At 54.3% G+C, this 13,887-nt stretch overlaps 1 protein-coding gene across 4 annotated transcripts; it reads right to left on the reverse strand.

Moving 5' to 3' along the window:
• Positions 1 to 5,777: 5,777 nt before the first annotated feature.
• Positions 5,778 to 13,204, reverse strand: SLC25A45 (solute carrier family 25, member 45). 4 transcript variants are annotated; one of them, XM_010838057.1, is made up of 7 exons: positions 12,363 to 12,845; positions 11,411 to 11,454; positions 11,152 to 11,223; positions 10,650 to 10,835; positions 8,230 to 8,488; positions 7,966 to 8,105; positions 5,778 to 6,934 (listed from the first exon to the last, which is right to left on the reverse strand). In XM_010838057.1, the coding sequence occupies exons 1-7, from the start codon at positions 12,397 to 12,399 to the stop codon at positions 6,893 to 6,895; spliced, it is 780 nt and encodes a 259-aa protein (XP_010836359.1). In that variant the 5' UTR covers positions 12,400 to 12,845; the 3' UTR covers positions 5,778 to 6,892. The 4 variants fall into 4 exon arrangements, with proteins under 4 accessions (XP_010836359.1, XP_010836361.1, XP_010836358.1 ...); XM_010838056.1 differs by adding an exon at positions 12,855 to 13,202 and having other exon boundaries at positions 5,780 to 8,105; positions 12,363 to 12,563; XM_010838059.1 differs by lacking the exon at positions 12,363 to 12,845 and adding an exon at positions 12,855 to 13,204 and having other exon boundaries at positions 5,779 to 8,105.
• Between the last annotated feature and the right edge of the window lie 683 nt (positions 13,205 to 13,887).

Below are 13,887 nucleotides of genomic sequence, written 5' to 3' on the forward strand. Positions count from 1 at the left end.
TGCTGCTGCTGCTGCTGCTAAGTCGCTTCAGTTGTGTTCGACTCTGTGCGACCCCACTAGACGGCAGCCCACCAGGCTCCCCCATCCCTAGGATTCTCCAGGCAAGAACACTGGAGTGGGTTGCCATTTCCTTCTCCAATGCATGAAAGTGAAAAGTGAAAGTGAAGTCGCTCAGTCGTGTCCGGCTCTTAGTGACCCTATGGACTGCAGCCTACCAGGCTCCTCCGTCCATGGGATTTTCCAGGCAAGAATACTGGAGTGGGGTGCCATCACCTTCGATGACAAACCTAGAGAGCGTATTAAAAAGCAAAGCCATTACTTTGCCAGCAAAGGTCCGTCTAGTCAAAGCTATGGTTTTTCCAGTAGTCATGTATGGATGTGAGGGTTGGACCATAAAGAAGGCTGAGTGCTGAAGAACTGATGCTTTTGAACTGTGGTGTTGGAGAAGGCTCTTGAGAGTCCCTTGGACTGCAAGATCAAACTCGTCAATCCTAAAGGAAATCAGTCCTGAATATTCATTGGAAAGACTGTTGCTGAAGCTGAAGCTCCAATACTTTGGCTATGTGATGCCAAGAGCCAACTCATTGGAAAAGACCTGATGCTGGGAAAGACTGAAGGCAGTAAGAGAAGGGGACGACAGAGGATGAGATAGTTGGATGGCATCACCGACTCGATGGACATGAGGTTGAGCAAGCTCCGGGAGTTGGTGATGGACAGGGAAGCCTGGCGTGCTGCAGCCCACGGGGTCACAAAGAATCAGACACGATTGAACAACAACAATAACTCATTTTTTAAAACTTTTAAAAAATGATTTTATTTATTTATTTTTGCCTGTGCTGGGCCTTTGCTGCTGCACAGGCCATTCTCTAGCTGCAGTGAGTGGGGGTCACTCTTCAGTTGCGGTGCACGGGCTTCTCACTGCAGTGGCTTCTCTTGCTCAGAGTATGGGCTCAGTAGTTGTGGCACACGGACTTAGTTGCCCCGAGATATATGGGATCTTCCTGGACCGGGGATCGAACCCATGCCTCCTACACTGGCAGGTGGATTCTTTACCAGTGAGCCACCAGGGAAGCCCTATAGTCATTTTTGTACTCTCTTGTTTCCTCTCTTTTAATTCTTTTATATATTTAGATCTTTCATGCGTGGTTATTTTAAATTCTGCATTTGCTGAGTGTAATACCTGAAATCCTGGCGGGCTAAATCTGTTGCTTTTGTTTCTCCTGATGCCTTAATTCATGGTGGCTTTTTTCTTAGTGGGTCTGGTGGTTTTTTGGTCCTGGAATTTTTTTTTATTGGTTGCACTTAATCTCTGGAAAACCTGAAAATCCCCATTTGGGGACTCTCCTTTGGAAAAACCTGTAGTTATTCCTATGAGACACAAGGGGGCAGTACATTCATGATAAATTAATTCCTGGGAGGAAGGTGTCCCAGAGCTGAAGGACTCCCGTAGCAGATGCTGTGGTTCATAGGAGCCCATCTTTTTTTTTTTAACTTTTTATTTTAACTGGATTATAGTTGATTAACAGTGTTATGTTAGTTTCAGGTGTACAGCAAAATGATTCCGTTATACATACACATGTATCTATTATTTTTCAAATTCTTTTCCTATTTGGGTTGTTACATAATACTGACCAGAGTTTCAGGAGGCCATCTTATTTTGAATTTTTTCCCACCACAGGGAAAGGCAGTTTTCTTTGTAGGTTCCCTCTACTGGTGGGTGGAGTTTTTCTGTTCTGCTCTCACTAAAGGTGTAGCCCTTTCCAGGATCTTGACTTAATTTATGAAGGTTGTGTTCGGCTGCCTCACTCTCTGGGCCAAAGTCTTCTGTTCTTCTGTGTTTCTTTCATCTTCAAGTTCTCAGTGTCACCGTTTGCCTCAAGGGCAGCACAGTTCCAACACATGCTCACTGCCTTGTTTTGAAGGGGTCTTTGGGACGTTCCCTCACGTCTTGCAAAGTTAGCAATGGTTTTACAATCATGTTTGTTATCATGGTTGAAACCTAATGCCTTATAGTAGGAGGGCTCTGTGTAAAATCTAGAGTGGGGAAGACCAGTTTTCATTCATTCATTCGTTCGTTCAACAATTATATATTGAGCTTCTGTAAGCCCACTAGTGTTTTAATGAGCAAAAGAGTCAAGATCTCTGCCTCGTGGAGCTTGTAGTTTAGAGAAGAGACAATTATAACCAAAGAGAAAATGTTAGTTACTCAGTCATGTCCGACTCTTTGCAACCCCATGGACTATAGACCACCAGGTTCCTCCGTCCATGGGATTCTCCAGGAAAGAATACTAGAGCGGGTAGCCATTCCCGTCTCCAGGGGATCTTCCCCAACCAGCAGTTGAACCTGGGTCTCCTGCATTGCGGTAGATTTCTTACCATCTGAACCACCAGGGCCACACAAATGAAAGTATGTGATTACAGACTGAAAAGGGGAGAGAACATCAAAGTACAAGCCAGTGGTTCTCAAACTGCGGCTGAAACCAGCAGCATCCAGGAATATAGTGAAAAGCAAATTCTCAGACCCTCTCTAAACCAAAGGACACTGACCTAGAAAGAGGAGCTGAGGACAGTTTCACTATGGAGGTGATGCTGAACTGAGAGCCAGAGGCACAGAGAGTGAGAATAGCGTGCACAACGCAGATGTCCTGCGATGGGAGGGAAGCGAGAGAGGAGGAATGTCCAAGTGCTTTACAGGCCGTGGAAGGAAACTTCCTCGATTCCTCAGAGCAATGGGAGGCCATCCAGGGGCAAGAGGAGTAGAGGGACCTGATCAGATTCGCATTTGAAAAGTTATTTGTCCAGATTCCAGACAGGACTTGGGGTGCATTAGTAGGATTGGAAAAGGGAGAATAAGTCCCAAGTTTAGCAGCAGGATTCACAGGGGTTGGGGACCCTTTTGAAGTGGGAGCAGGGGAGAAGGAAAGCTGCTCTTCTGGCCTCCGAAACTCTAGGCACGTGTGGGATGCTCAAGGATCTGCGACCAGAGACAGTTGGCCACGTGGGCCGGGAGCTCAGGCCAGCACTCAGGCCAGAGATGCCAATGAAGGGCGACTCCTCTTGGCTCAGTGAGTCTGGCAAAAGTGATTTAACCAGAATCATCCCAGGGTTCTGCTTTGTCCCCCTTTACCTGCATGTGTAGCCCTTAAGTCTGTATACCCAGAAATTAATCTCCTCCATTTCTCCTACTGTGATTGATGCTGTAAGAATAAATACGACAGGGGACTTCCCTGATGGTCCGGTGGTTAAGACCTCACCTTCCAGTGCAGGAGGAACAGGTTGAGTCCTGGTCAGGGAATTAAGACCCCACAAGCCTCAGGGCCAAAAAACCAGAACAAAAAATATAAGCACAACTGTAACAAATTCAATAAAGACCTTAAAAAAATAAGTACGACATTTGATGACCCAAATCCAATGAGACACTGTTTAACATGTTTACCCAAGTTGTAAACCATTTACTTGTGACCCTCAGACACCACCCCCATGTTCAACCTCAAAGCAGGTTCCTGTACTATTTCCTAGTTCTCAGGGACTCTTCTCTGAATGAGTCTCAAATAATGATGCGTAAAAGTGAAAGTCGTTCAGTCGTGTCCGACTCTTTGCGACCCCATGGACTATACAGTCTATGGAATTCTCCAGGCCAGAATACTGGAGTGGGTAGCCTTTCCCTTCTCCAGGGAATCTTCCCAACCCAGGGATCAAACCCAGGTCTCCTGCCTTGCAGGTGGATTCTTAACCAGCTGAGCTATAAGGGAAGCCCAATAAGGCCAAACAACATGTGTTAATTCCTTAAGGAGTTTAACAGGCATATTCTGACCCCCTGCTGATACGAAACCATCTGGCTTTTAAAAATATCTTTGGTCATTTCCTGCCTGATCTTTGTTTGTCTTTCCACCCTCCTTTCCAAGAGGAGTGAGTTGTTTTCTCTTTAATCACACTGCGCTTAACCCTCACCTCACCACAGCACTGTTCTCCAGGCCAGCTGGCAGCCCATAGGCCAGTGGAAGCGACTCAGGCTTGGGACCGCATGGCCAGCCAGAGGGGGGCCTGCCACTCTCTCTGGTTCTAACGAGGAGCACAGAGGAAGGGAGCTCCCGCCCCTCCACACAGCGAGGAAACAGAAACTGTGCCCTGCAGTGCAAAGGCAAGCTTGCGGGTGGAATTACAGCCCCCAAAGGATCTAATTAAAACAAAGTTGCAGGACTTCCCTGGTGGCGCAGTGGATAAGCATCTGCTTGACAGTGCAGAGGACATGAGTTTGATCCCTGGTCTGGGAAGATTTCCCATGCCGCCGAGCAACTAAGCAAGTGTGCAACAACTATTGAGCCTGTGCTCTAGAGCCTGCAAGCAACAATGACTGAGCCCACGTGTCATGATTGAAGCCTGCCTGCCCTGGCGCCTGTGAGCCACACCGAATGAGCCCTGTGCCACAACTGCTGAAGCGCCTTGAGCCCGTGCTCCGCAACAAGAGAAGCCACTGCAGTGAGAAGCCTGTGCGCCGCAACTGGAGAGTAGGCCCCGCTTTCTACCCCTAGAGAAAGCCTGCTTGCAGCAAGGAAGATACAGCGCAGCCAAAAAAACAACCCATAAACAGAAGCGATACTATAACAAATTCAACAAAGACTTTTAAAAAATGATCTACATCAAAAAATCTTGGGGAAAAAAAAGTCAAAAAAGAATTTTGGAAATTTTATCATTATTATTTTAATTTTTTTTGAAGCTGTGTGATTCTGTTTTATTTTTTATTTTTTGGCTGCACCACACAGCATGTGGAGTCTTAGTCCCCCAACCAGGGATCGAACCTGCACCCCCTGCATTGGAAGTGCTGAAGCTAAACCATTGGATCACCACGAAAGTCCAAAAAAAAGCATTTTTAAATTTTCTTTTCTTGCTAACTGGTGAGGTGGTGAGAAATGACGAACTACAGAGGACCACTCTGGCCTCCTGCCCCATTTCTAAGAACCACCTCCTATTTCACATGCATGCTGTTCGCTCCCTCGGAACCAGCCCCCGACTCCCCTGAGAAGTTCCGATGACTACTCCCCAACACTGTGGTGTCTGGCCTGAAATCCCTGACACTGCAGTGACCCTGGAGATCTTGGACTGGCCACTTGGGCTCAAGGACGGACCAGTTAGAAGGGATCTCAGAGGAAACTGGGGCACAGAACGGGCACTGGCTGCCTCAGACAGACCCTGTTTTTCCACACCAGGAACATGGGCTGCCTGAATCTGCGTGAAATCTGTGTAAGAGAGGAGGCCACCGGAACTGGAGTTCCAGTCACCAGAATGACAGCTTCCTCAGCTTGAAAAGGTGATGCGTTTCTTCCCTTAGAAGCATCCAGAGCACCATTTCTTAAACTTTAGCCTGGAAAGGTCCATATAGCCAAAGCTATGGCTTTTCTACTAATCATGTATGGATGTGAGAGCTGGACAATAGAAAAAGGCTGAGTGTCAAAGAACTGATGCTTTTGAACTGTGGTGTTGGAGAAAACTCTTGAGATATCAAACCAGTCAATCCCAAAGGGAAGAAACCCTGGATATCCATTGGAAGGACTGATGCTGAAGCTGAAGCTCCAGTACTTTGACTACCTGATGCAAAGAGTGAACTCGTTGGAAGAGACCTTGATGCTGGAAAAGATTGAAGGGGGCGACAGAGGATGAGACAATTAAATGGCATCACCAGTTCAATGCACATGAGTTTGAGCAAACTCCGGGAGATAATGAAGGACTGGGAAGCCTGGCGTGCTGCAGTTCATGGGACACGACTGAGGGTCGGACACGACTGAGCAACTGAACAACAACAGAAGATCACAGTGAGAGTTTTGTGCAACACTGATTCCCAGGCCCCAGCCTCAGAGGTTCTGATTCCGTCAGTTCAGGGTGGGGCCTGGGACTCTGCCTTTCTAACCCCCCCTAGGAAGTCCTCTTGCTGCTGCTCCATGAACCACGCTGGGATCACCCCGACCTTACCCACTGTGTTAGTTCGGGTGAAGGCTAAAGAGATGTCAGAATGCAGCAGCCCAGGGCGGCCAGTCAGCAGTGTTCACTGAGTCCCTGGGTTCCAGGAGCCCCCTATATCCTCACCAGTGGCCCCTATTTCCAGCCAACAGTGAGGAAACTCCTCTGAAGCAAGCGATGGGCAATTTGCACACATTTCTTCTGCTCACATGTCGCTAGCAAGAAGCCAAGCAGCAGTCCCCACCGAGGGGAACAGAGCGTCACTCAGCGTCCGCGTGCCCAGCGGCCATGCTGTGAGAAGGGAAGAATGCTTAGGGTCCTGTCTGCTGCTGTTTCACATGATCCCATAAACAAGGGATCCGAAGAGCACACTGGGACGTCGAGTTCGGGTGAATCTGAGCTTAGGTGTCTTGTGGGAGACGGTCATAAGCCCCAGGCAGAGCAGGATAGCAGAGCAACTGAGCTCTGGAGGCAGAGGCGCAGATGCGTGCAGGCGAGCTGTGTAAAGCAGCAGCCGTGCGGCCTGGGACGGGTGACGCGCTGTCTCTGAGCCAAGGCCACCTCCTGTGTGAACCGTGGTGATAATACTGTGATTGTCTTTATACGGGGGCCCCAGTAAATGGCAGGCATCCCAGGCGTTCAGGTCACCATGCGCGGGCGGAGGGGGCCCTGGTTGATCCCAGACTAGATTAGGATGTCTGCTCACTTTATTTGCCAATTAAGTGAACCTTTTCAGCTAGTTTTTATTTCCCCTTTAGCAATAGAGATGGTGAAGAAAACAAGTGCCCTCGATGGGATTGGGCTAGGCAGACTCTACTCCGCTGGAGACCCCAAGAGGGGCCGGGGGAGGGGATCTCAGTGGAAGCCGGTAAGAGGGTGCCCGGGAGGACGGTGTGGTGGTTGGAGTGAAGGATGGAGGTTAGGACTGCGCTTCATTTCACAAGCATTTATCAGGCTCCTTCAAGCATGGGGCTCCGTGCTGGGAAACGACCAGAAATAGGACCCTTGACCTCAAGGAGCACCCAGTCTAATTGGGAAGCCGAGAAGCAAACCCGCAACCATGATTAAGTATAGGCCAAGGCTGTGATCAAGGCATGGGGATGAGCAGAAAGGTCTGGAAACCCCAGAGTCAGTTCCGGGCAGGGGGAGGCAAGCCAAGGAAGAACTCCAGGAGACAGGCCCAGGTTGGAGCTGGCTCAGCCCTGGGATGGGGGAGTCAGCCTGCAAGCACTGCCCACTGCTGGCTGAGAGGAAAGGAACCTTCTAGGTGGGAGGCGATGAGAGAGTACGGCTTGTTCAGGGACCTCAAGCAGGACTGGGCTGCTGAGAACAGAAGGAGAAGAAAGCTGGGGGGCAGAGGGGAGGAGGGGGCCTTTTCCTGAAGGTGACGGAGTCACTGAAGGATTCTGGACTAGAGGAGGCATAAAGGCTACCCTCAAGTCCTGCACGGAGAGGTTTGAAGGGAAGTGAGGTGGGGGGCCAATGAGGATCTCCTCACTCAAATCCAGGGAGGGTGGTTAGCACCAGGCAGCTCTTAAAGGGGCAAAGTCACAGGACGGGTGGGGTGGGGGGGCCGGAATGTCACCAGCACCGCTGGCTCTGAGTTTACTTCTCAGATTCAGGAAGCCAAGGAATCAGGGCACGTGCTGCCAAGAGGCCCAGGCCAGCCTTGGACTTTGGGGGCGGGGCGCGCCAGGGACCCCAGGCCTCCTGCTCCCATGCCATCTCCCCAGCCCCATCTGGTCTGAGCAGTGGAGGTGACTTGGTAAAAGGGGGTTCACCCTCTGCATCAGACCCACAAGTCAGTGCTCTCAGCTTGGCCTCCAGTCTGGGCAGGTGGGCGGTGGTCCCTCCAGGGAGCTGCCGGAGTCGCCCGGCGGCTCACCCCCAGGAGAGGAGGAGGTGCTCGTAGCTGAGGAAGGTGACAGCGTTGACGGGAAAGGCGCGGGCACTGTTGATGGTGAGCCCCCGGAAGAAGACCCCCAGTCCTTCCTGCCGGGCGCTGCTCACCATGCAGTCCAGCAGCCCCCCGTAGGCCCTCTGCTTCAGCCCCGCCATCTGCATCCGGGACTTGATCACGTCCAGGGGGGTGGCGGCAACCCAGGAGGTGATGCCGGCAAAGCCCCCTGCCACCAGCACTGTGCCCGAGCCTGGGGGGCAGGAGTGGAGAGGCATTCAGCCAACGGACGAAACAGCCCCCGTCACAGTCCCCCTCCCCGTCCTCCCCTTCCTTCCTCCTCTCTGTCCCCCGCCCTCTGACGCCACTTCACTTACTGGGGGTCTGGCCGTCCGGCGTGAATTGGCGACACAGCCACTCATAGGTGACGAAATAGATTCCCAGAGTGGGGGTGTCCCTCAGGGTCAGGGCCCAGGCTCCCCGGAACAGCCCCCGGGGCCCCTCAGCCTGGAAGATGGAGGCCGCACAGTGCACGGGCCCCCGGTACCGGGGCGGGGGGCTCCCCGGCTTAGCCCTGGGCTCCGTCTGGTTTTGTAGCCGGACTTTGATGAGATCAAAGGGAGCCAAGCAGTAGGCCTGTAGGGAAGGAAGCAGGAAGGGCCTGGGCGGACCTTGGGACAGGAACAACTCCTCCGAGTTGTCTTGACGGGAGGAAGGCAGCGAGCAGACACGGCAGCATCTTTCCGCAGGGCCTCGCGGGCTCCCGTGGCCGCTCTCAGCCTCTCTCACGCGCAGTGGGGAACGGGCCAGAGCCCCCTCCCTTACCATTAGACCCCTGACAGCAAGGAGCCCTGGCCCTCCCCTCGGCCGAACTTGCTGACACACCCATGGCGCTAAAGAAAGAGTTCCCTAGCGGGCCAGTGCTTAGGACTCGGTGCTTTCATCGCCATGGCTGGGGCCCAAAAAAAACAAAAAGAGAATTCCATCTGTGCTCACAAAACAGCGGGGGATGGACCCCTCCCCACGGATAAAGAGGTCACCTCGATAGTGTTGAGGACTCAACTTCATAGACTCCTCCGGCCTCACCTGCTGCCAGACGCCTCTCAGAGGCCCCTGGGTGGGGAAATTGGCCTCACAAAGCCCCAGACTCTAGCGTCCCAAGAAGGTGGGTGACAGGGTGGGATCTGACGGTCCTCGAACACGATGGCTGAGGCGGACGAGACAGATCTGGGGTAACATTGGTGCTGGGGGCTCGGAGGGAAGGGAGGGGCCGAGGTGTGAGTCAGGGGTGCAACTAGGGCACGTTCAGGTGAGGACTGAAGTCCCAGCCGAGATCGGCACATCATTTCTGGACTTGGGTGTTTTTTGTTTTTCTTTCGTGGAAGGTACCCAAGCTCGCAGCCCTGGAGACGGCTGACGGCGGCGGAGCCTGCAGGCTGGCTCTGGTGGTGATCTTTAGAGGGTGGCAGTTGGCTTACTTACTCCCCCACAGGAAGGGCCGTGGGCTGGGGTCCCTCCCTGTGAGGTGGTGCTGTGATGTCACCCTCCCAGCAGAGCCCATGGGCAGTACTGAGCTGAGGGCTGCTCTGGGGGGTGGGTCCCTGGGGGTGAAGACATGGCTGGGCCAAAGGCAGGGTGGCGGGGAGGGGTGGGCTCGGGTCCCTGCCCTCCCCACCCTGTGCCCACCACAGGGGCCGTGGGGATGTCAGACACTATACCAGACTTAGCCGAGTCAAATGCAACTTTTGTACACAAGAGGTTGTCATTCCCTGCTTTATGCTAACTAGAGTCTTCCTGTCCATCTCCATGCAAAATATACATTTCCCGTCCCAGGTGGAAATCAGAGCCTTGGTCTTGGTAGTAAACGGGGCTCCATGTGGTCCCTGGACCCTATCCCCATCAATGACTGGACAGTCCCCAGTTCCACCATCTGTTCTGCTTTCTGAGGAACCAAAGAGGAAGGAAATGGAGAAGTTGGGCCCGGTTGAGCCTAAATCAGGCCACTTGGCCTGGAGGCTCACTCTCTTCCTTGTTTTTGCTGGATGCATGTCTCAGGGTTTGGGAAATATGCAGGCATGAACCCCGCACTAGGGGCAGAAGCAAAGCCTGGACCTTTCAGGTCTCATGAATTATTAATTCACTCAATGAGCCCCTGACTCTGTTCTTTGTCCTTGCTCTCTACCCTGAAGTGGACAGAGCATCAGGGCAGGTGTCAAGTAGAGGGTGACCTGGGGTACTAGCTGGGGGGGCGTGGAGCCAGGTGCACACCCTTGGACCTCTGCGCTCAGGCCCCCCCTTAGCTAGGGCTCCCCCTGCTGCCCTGTCCCCTCCACCCCACCCCTCAAAACCCAGTACTCGAGCGCCGAGAACAAAGACCAGAATCAAATGGTTAGTCACTTAATAATTAACACCCTGGACCTCTCCCAGCGAGATCTGTGGATGGGCCACAGGTGAGGGTCAGAGATGGCAACAGACCCCCCCCGAGGTGGGCACCAACGGCTGTCCTCCTGGCACTGTCTCCCCCCTCACCCCAGCTCTCTTGCCCCTTGCCCCTTCTGTTCTCCATGACTCTCCCCTCCAGACCTGCAGCCTAGAAGGCCACTGCTCGGCCAGGTCAGGTCCCAGGAGCAGGCCTTTCCCCACCACTCCTCACGTTCCCCTTGAGAAGGCCGGGGGTCTGTGGCTGTGGGTCACTAGAGGTGGGTTGGAGGGAAAGGAGTGAACTGATCATCACTATGCAAGTGTGTGTGTGTGTGTGCGTGTGTGCGTGTGTGCGCGCGCCTGTGCACCCCCTCACCTGCAGGAACCCCCCGGTGCAGCCAGCTATGAAGACGTGTGTGTAGCTGGGCGGCTGGGCCCGCCGCTCCTGGTGGGAGGTGGCCGTCAGCGCCAGCAGGGCGTTGCTGTAGACCCCAAACAGGACGGAGTTGACCACAGCTATGCTGGCGATGGGGAAACTCATCCCCTTGAAGAAGCCCAGGAGCTGCAGAGACACGGTGCGAGCTGGCTAGGGGCTCTGGGAGCCTCCCATTGGCCCTCTCCAGGCCTGGCACGGCCTCCTCTGGCTGGAAACCACTCCCAAGTCCGCCCACAGGCAGGTGGAGGCTGGCTAAGGCCGGGGATGGCCTCAGCTCCACTTTGGGGGACATGAAGCTACTGTTCAGCCCATCCCCTGGTGGCCCCAGACTTGGGTCTTCTTTCTCTCTTCCCGGGGGCAGAGCCCTGCTGGGAGAGAAGGAAGCTGGCCCCGACAGTCCAGAGGCCTCCCACATGCAAACCCCGCAACGCAGGCCACCCACCGACTCATGGCGGTAAGTCTTGACCATACAGTCAACGATGCCCCGGTATGTGGTCTGGGTCTGCAGCCGCACCTGGACAGGGAGGACAGAGCAGGCGGGAAGGCCGGGCGTCCAGCCGGCTCATTCCTTGGGCCCTTTGGGCAGGACCCCAGCAGGGCAGGAGAGGCGGAGAGAGTCTCCGCGAGCCAGGCCCTGCTCTCTCCCTGATGTCTGCTTCAGGCGACATCGTTCCTTCCTTGGGCGCCTCCCCTAGACTCACCTTCACAGTGTCAAAGGGGTGTCCCAGGACCAAGCCCAGAGCTCCTGTGGGGACGAGAAGGTGCTAGGAGTTAGGCCCCTTGGACTGGGCTGAGGAAGCCAGGGTGTGTCAGGGGGGAGCAGAAGTTGCCCCCTGGCACCTTCCTCCGTGCCAGGCACTGGGCAGGGAAGGTGTGGGGAGCAGAGAGAGAGAGCGAGCCTGGCCCTGCCTGGAGGACGCACATGCAGAGGGGAGGAGCCAACCCCAGACACACAGGGACATCGCCCGTCCGGACTTGACCCCCGAGCATCCTGCTGACTTGTCTAACTGGGGGATTCCAGGGCTCCGGCCTCCCTTCAGCTCACAGCTGCTGTTGAGTGCAGGGCCTTGGTCCAGGCCCCGCCTTCCCAGCGCTCTGCCCGGGCAGTGCAGAGTTGGGGGCTCTGAGAGGACGCCTGCTGGCACCAGGGGGGCCCAGCCCCCCAGCATCTCCCCATCTCCTGGTCCTGCCCTGCTTAGCAGAAGCTGGTCCTGGAGCTTCGGGGAGGTCACTCAGATGCTGGGCCAGGGCGACAGCACAGCTGGCCTCAGGGCTCACAGCCCATTGCCAGGTAGGACAGAGGTCCAGAGCGGAATGCAGGACAGCGGGTGATGTCAAAGGTGAACTGTCTTCTAAGCCCTGGAGATGGATCTGCGGCGCAGGTGAGTCTGGGAGAGCGCTCACCACGGCCCCACCCCTGACAGGTGTCCAGGTTGGCGGGGGGCAGCCTGGGGCTTGGCAGTAGCCCCTGCCCACTGCACCGTCCTCTCCTCGCCCCCTCGGGCAACTCCCAGGAGGCCCAGGGACGGCTGGTTCTGGACACTCCCAGGCCACCAGGACTTTGGCTTCAGCTCCTCTCAGGTCACCCACCTTCCCCAGGAAGAGTGACTTGCAATTGGCATTGATATGACAGAGGCAAGAAAAGTGTCTCACCGGAGATCCAGCCGGCCACAAACTCCTCCACGGGCATGTCTGGCAGGGGCGGGCACAGATGGCTCCAGCAGAGGAGACGCTGGTGAAAGTGTAATTCCACCCTCCCCGGACCCTGGACTGATAATCTGCTACTAATGTTTAACCCTGGGTGAGGGCCGGGTGCCAAGACCTCAGGGGACCAGGATGGGGAGCCAACCAGCTCTAGAGATGTGCAGAGTGTGAGATCTCACGGGGCAGGGAGGATGGCCCACCGTGGCCTGAGCCCCCTGACAGCCAGCGAGGGCCTCGTGGTGTGACCAGGCCCGGCAGCCAGGCTTGGGCCCTGGGGGCGTCCCTCCGGGGCTGCCTCAGTGTACAAGGATTTAAGGAGCCACCCTCCCTTGGCCCAACTCCTGTTCATCCCCCAGCCCTGCACAGCAGGCTGCTCACCCCAGCTTGGGTAGGTGGGGCCTGGCCACCAGGAACCAGGCCCAGCCAAGAGGAGTGACTCACCAGGGCCGGAAGCCGCCTTCTCCGAGGGTTGTTTACCACTGACTCCACAGCATGTGTCAGAAACAGCCTCCCTTGCCTTCTCCTCCTGGAGCCTCTTTCCCAGGGGAGAGCTAGGGACATGTTGTATAAAGGATGGTGTGTCTCTCTGCCTGGGGTGACCAAGCTATGATGCCCACTTCTCTGAGGACAACAACTCAAGCCAACGGGCCAGGGACCGGAATCCCTGTCTTCCTCTCTGCTTCCTTAAACCTACTTCCCCTGCTGCCAGCTCACTAAACGAAAGGTTACTCCAGTCACCCTCTTGCTCTGTTATGAGCTAAGCCATGCTAAGTCACTTTTGTCGTGTCCGACTCTTTGTGACCCCACGAACTGTAGCCGGCCAGGCTTCTCTGTTCATGGGGTTTTCCAGACAAGAGTATTGGAGTGGGTTGCCATTTCCTCCTCCAGGGGATCTTCCCAACCAGGGATCAAACCAGCATCTCTTAGTTCTCCTGCATTGGCAGGCAGGTTCTTTACCACTAGGGCCACCTGGGAAGCCCCAAAACACACATGCTTTGTTTTGAAAATGCTATTTTGTATCATTTGAAAATGTGTTGCCTCTTGGCCTTACACCTGGAAACTAACACAGCATTGTAAATCAACTGTGTTACTGTTGCTCTGTCCCTAAGACCTGTCCCATTCTTTGCGACCCCATGGACTGCAGCACGCCAGGCTTCCCTGCCCTTCACTATCTCCTGGAGTTTGCTCAAAGTCATGTTCATTGAGTCCATGAAGCCGTCCAGCCATCTCATTCTCTGTCACCCCTTTCTCTTCCTGCCCTCAATCTTACTGAGCATCAAGGTCTTTTCCAATAAATAAACGATACTTCGACTTAAAAAATTTTGTTGCCTCTTTTTATAAATCAGATGATTGCTCATAGGTTGTGTTTTCTATAAGTGTCTGGTACTTTGATTTTTCCTACTCTGTCATCTCTCTCTGCCCCACAAGGGGAGACATGTACATGGAGTGAAAGATGCACAGGGTTTGGCATCTT

The sequence above is a fragment of the Bison bison genome, unplaced genomic scaffold, assembly GCF_000754665.1.
Source record: "Bison bison bison isolate TAMUID 2011002044 unplaced genomic scaffold, Bison_UMD1.0 scf7180017864089, whole genome shotgun sequence".
Lineage (NCBI taxonomy): Eukaryota > Metazoa > Chordata > Mammalia > Artiodactyla > Bovidae > Bison > Bison bison.

What these genes read in the sequence shown, in the direction of transcription:
- SLC25A45 (XM_010838056.1), bottom strand. Translation starts at nt 12,399, where the DNA reads ATGCCCGTGGAGGAGTTTGTGGCCGGCTGGATCTCCG. An exon ending in TGTGGCCGGCTGGATCTCCG is followed by an intron (nt 11,455 to 12,362) that starts GTGAGACACTTT and finishes TCGTCCCCACAG; the next exon opens with GAGCTCTGGGCTTGGTCCTG. An exon ending in AGACTTACCGCCATGAGTCG is followed by an intron (nt 10,836 to 11,151) that starts GTGGGTGGCCTG and finishes GTGTCTCTGCAG; the next exon opens with CTCCTGGGCTTCTTCAAGGG.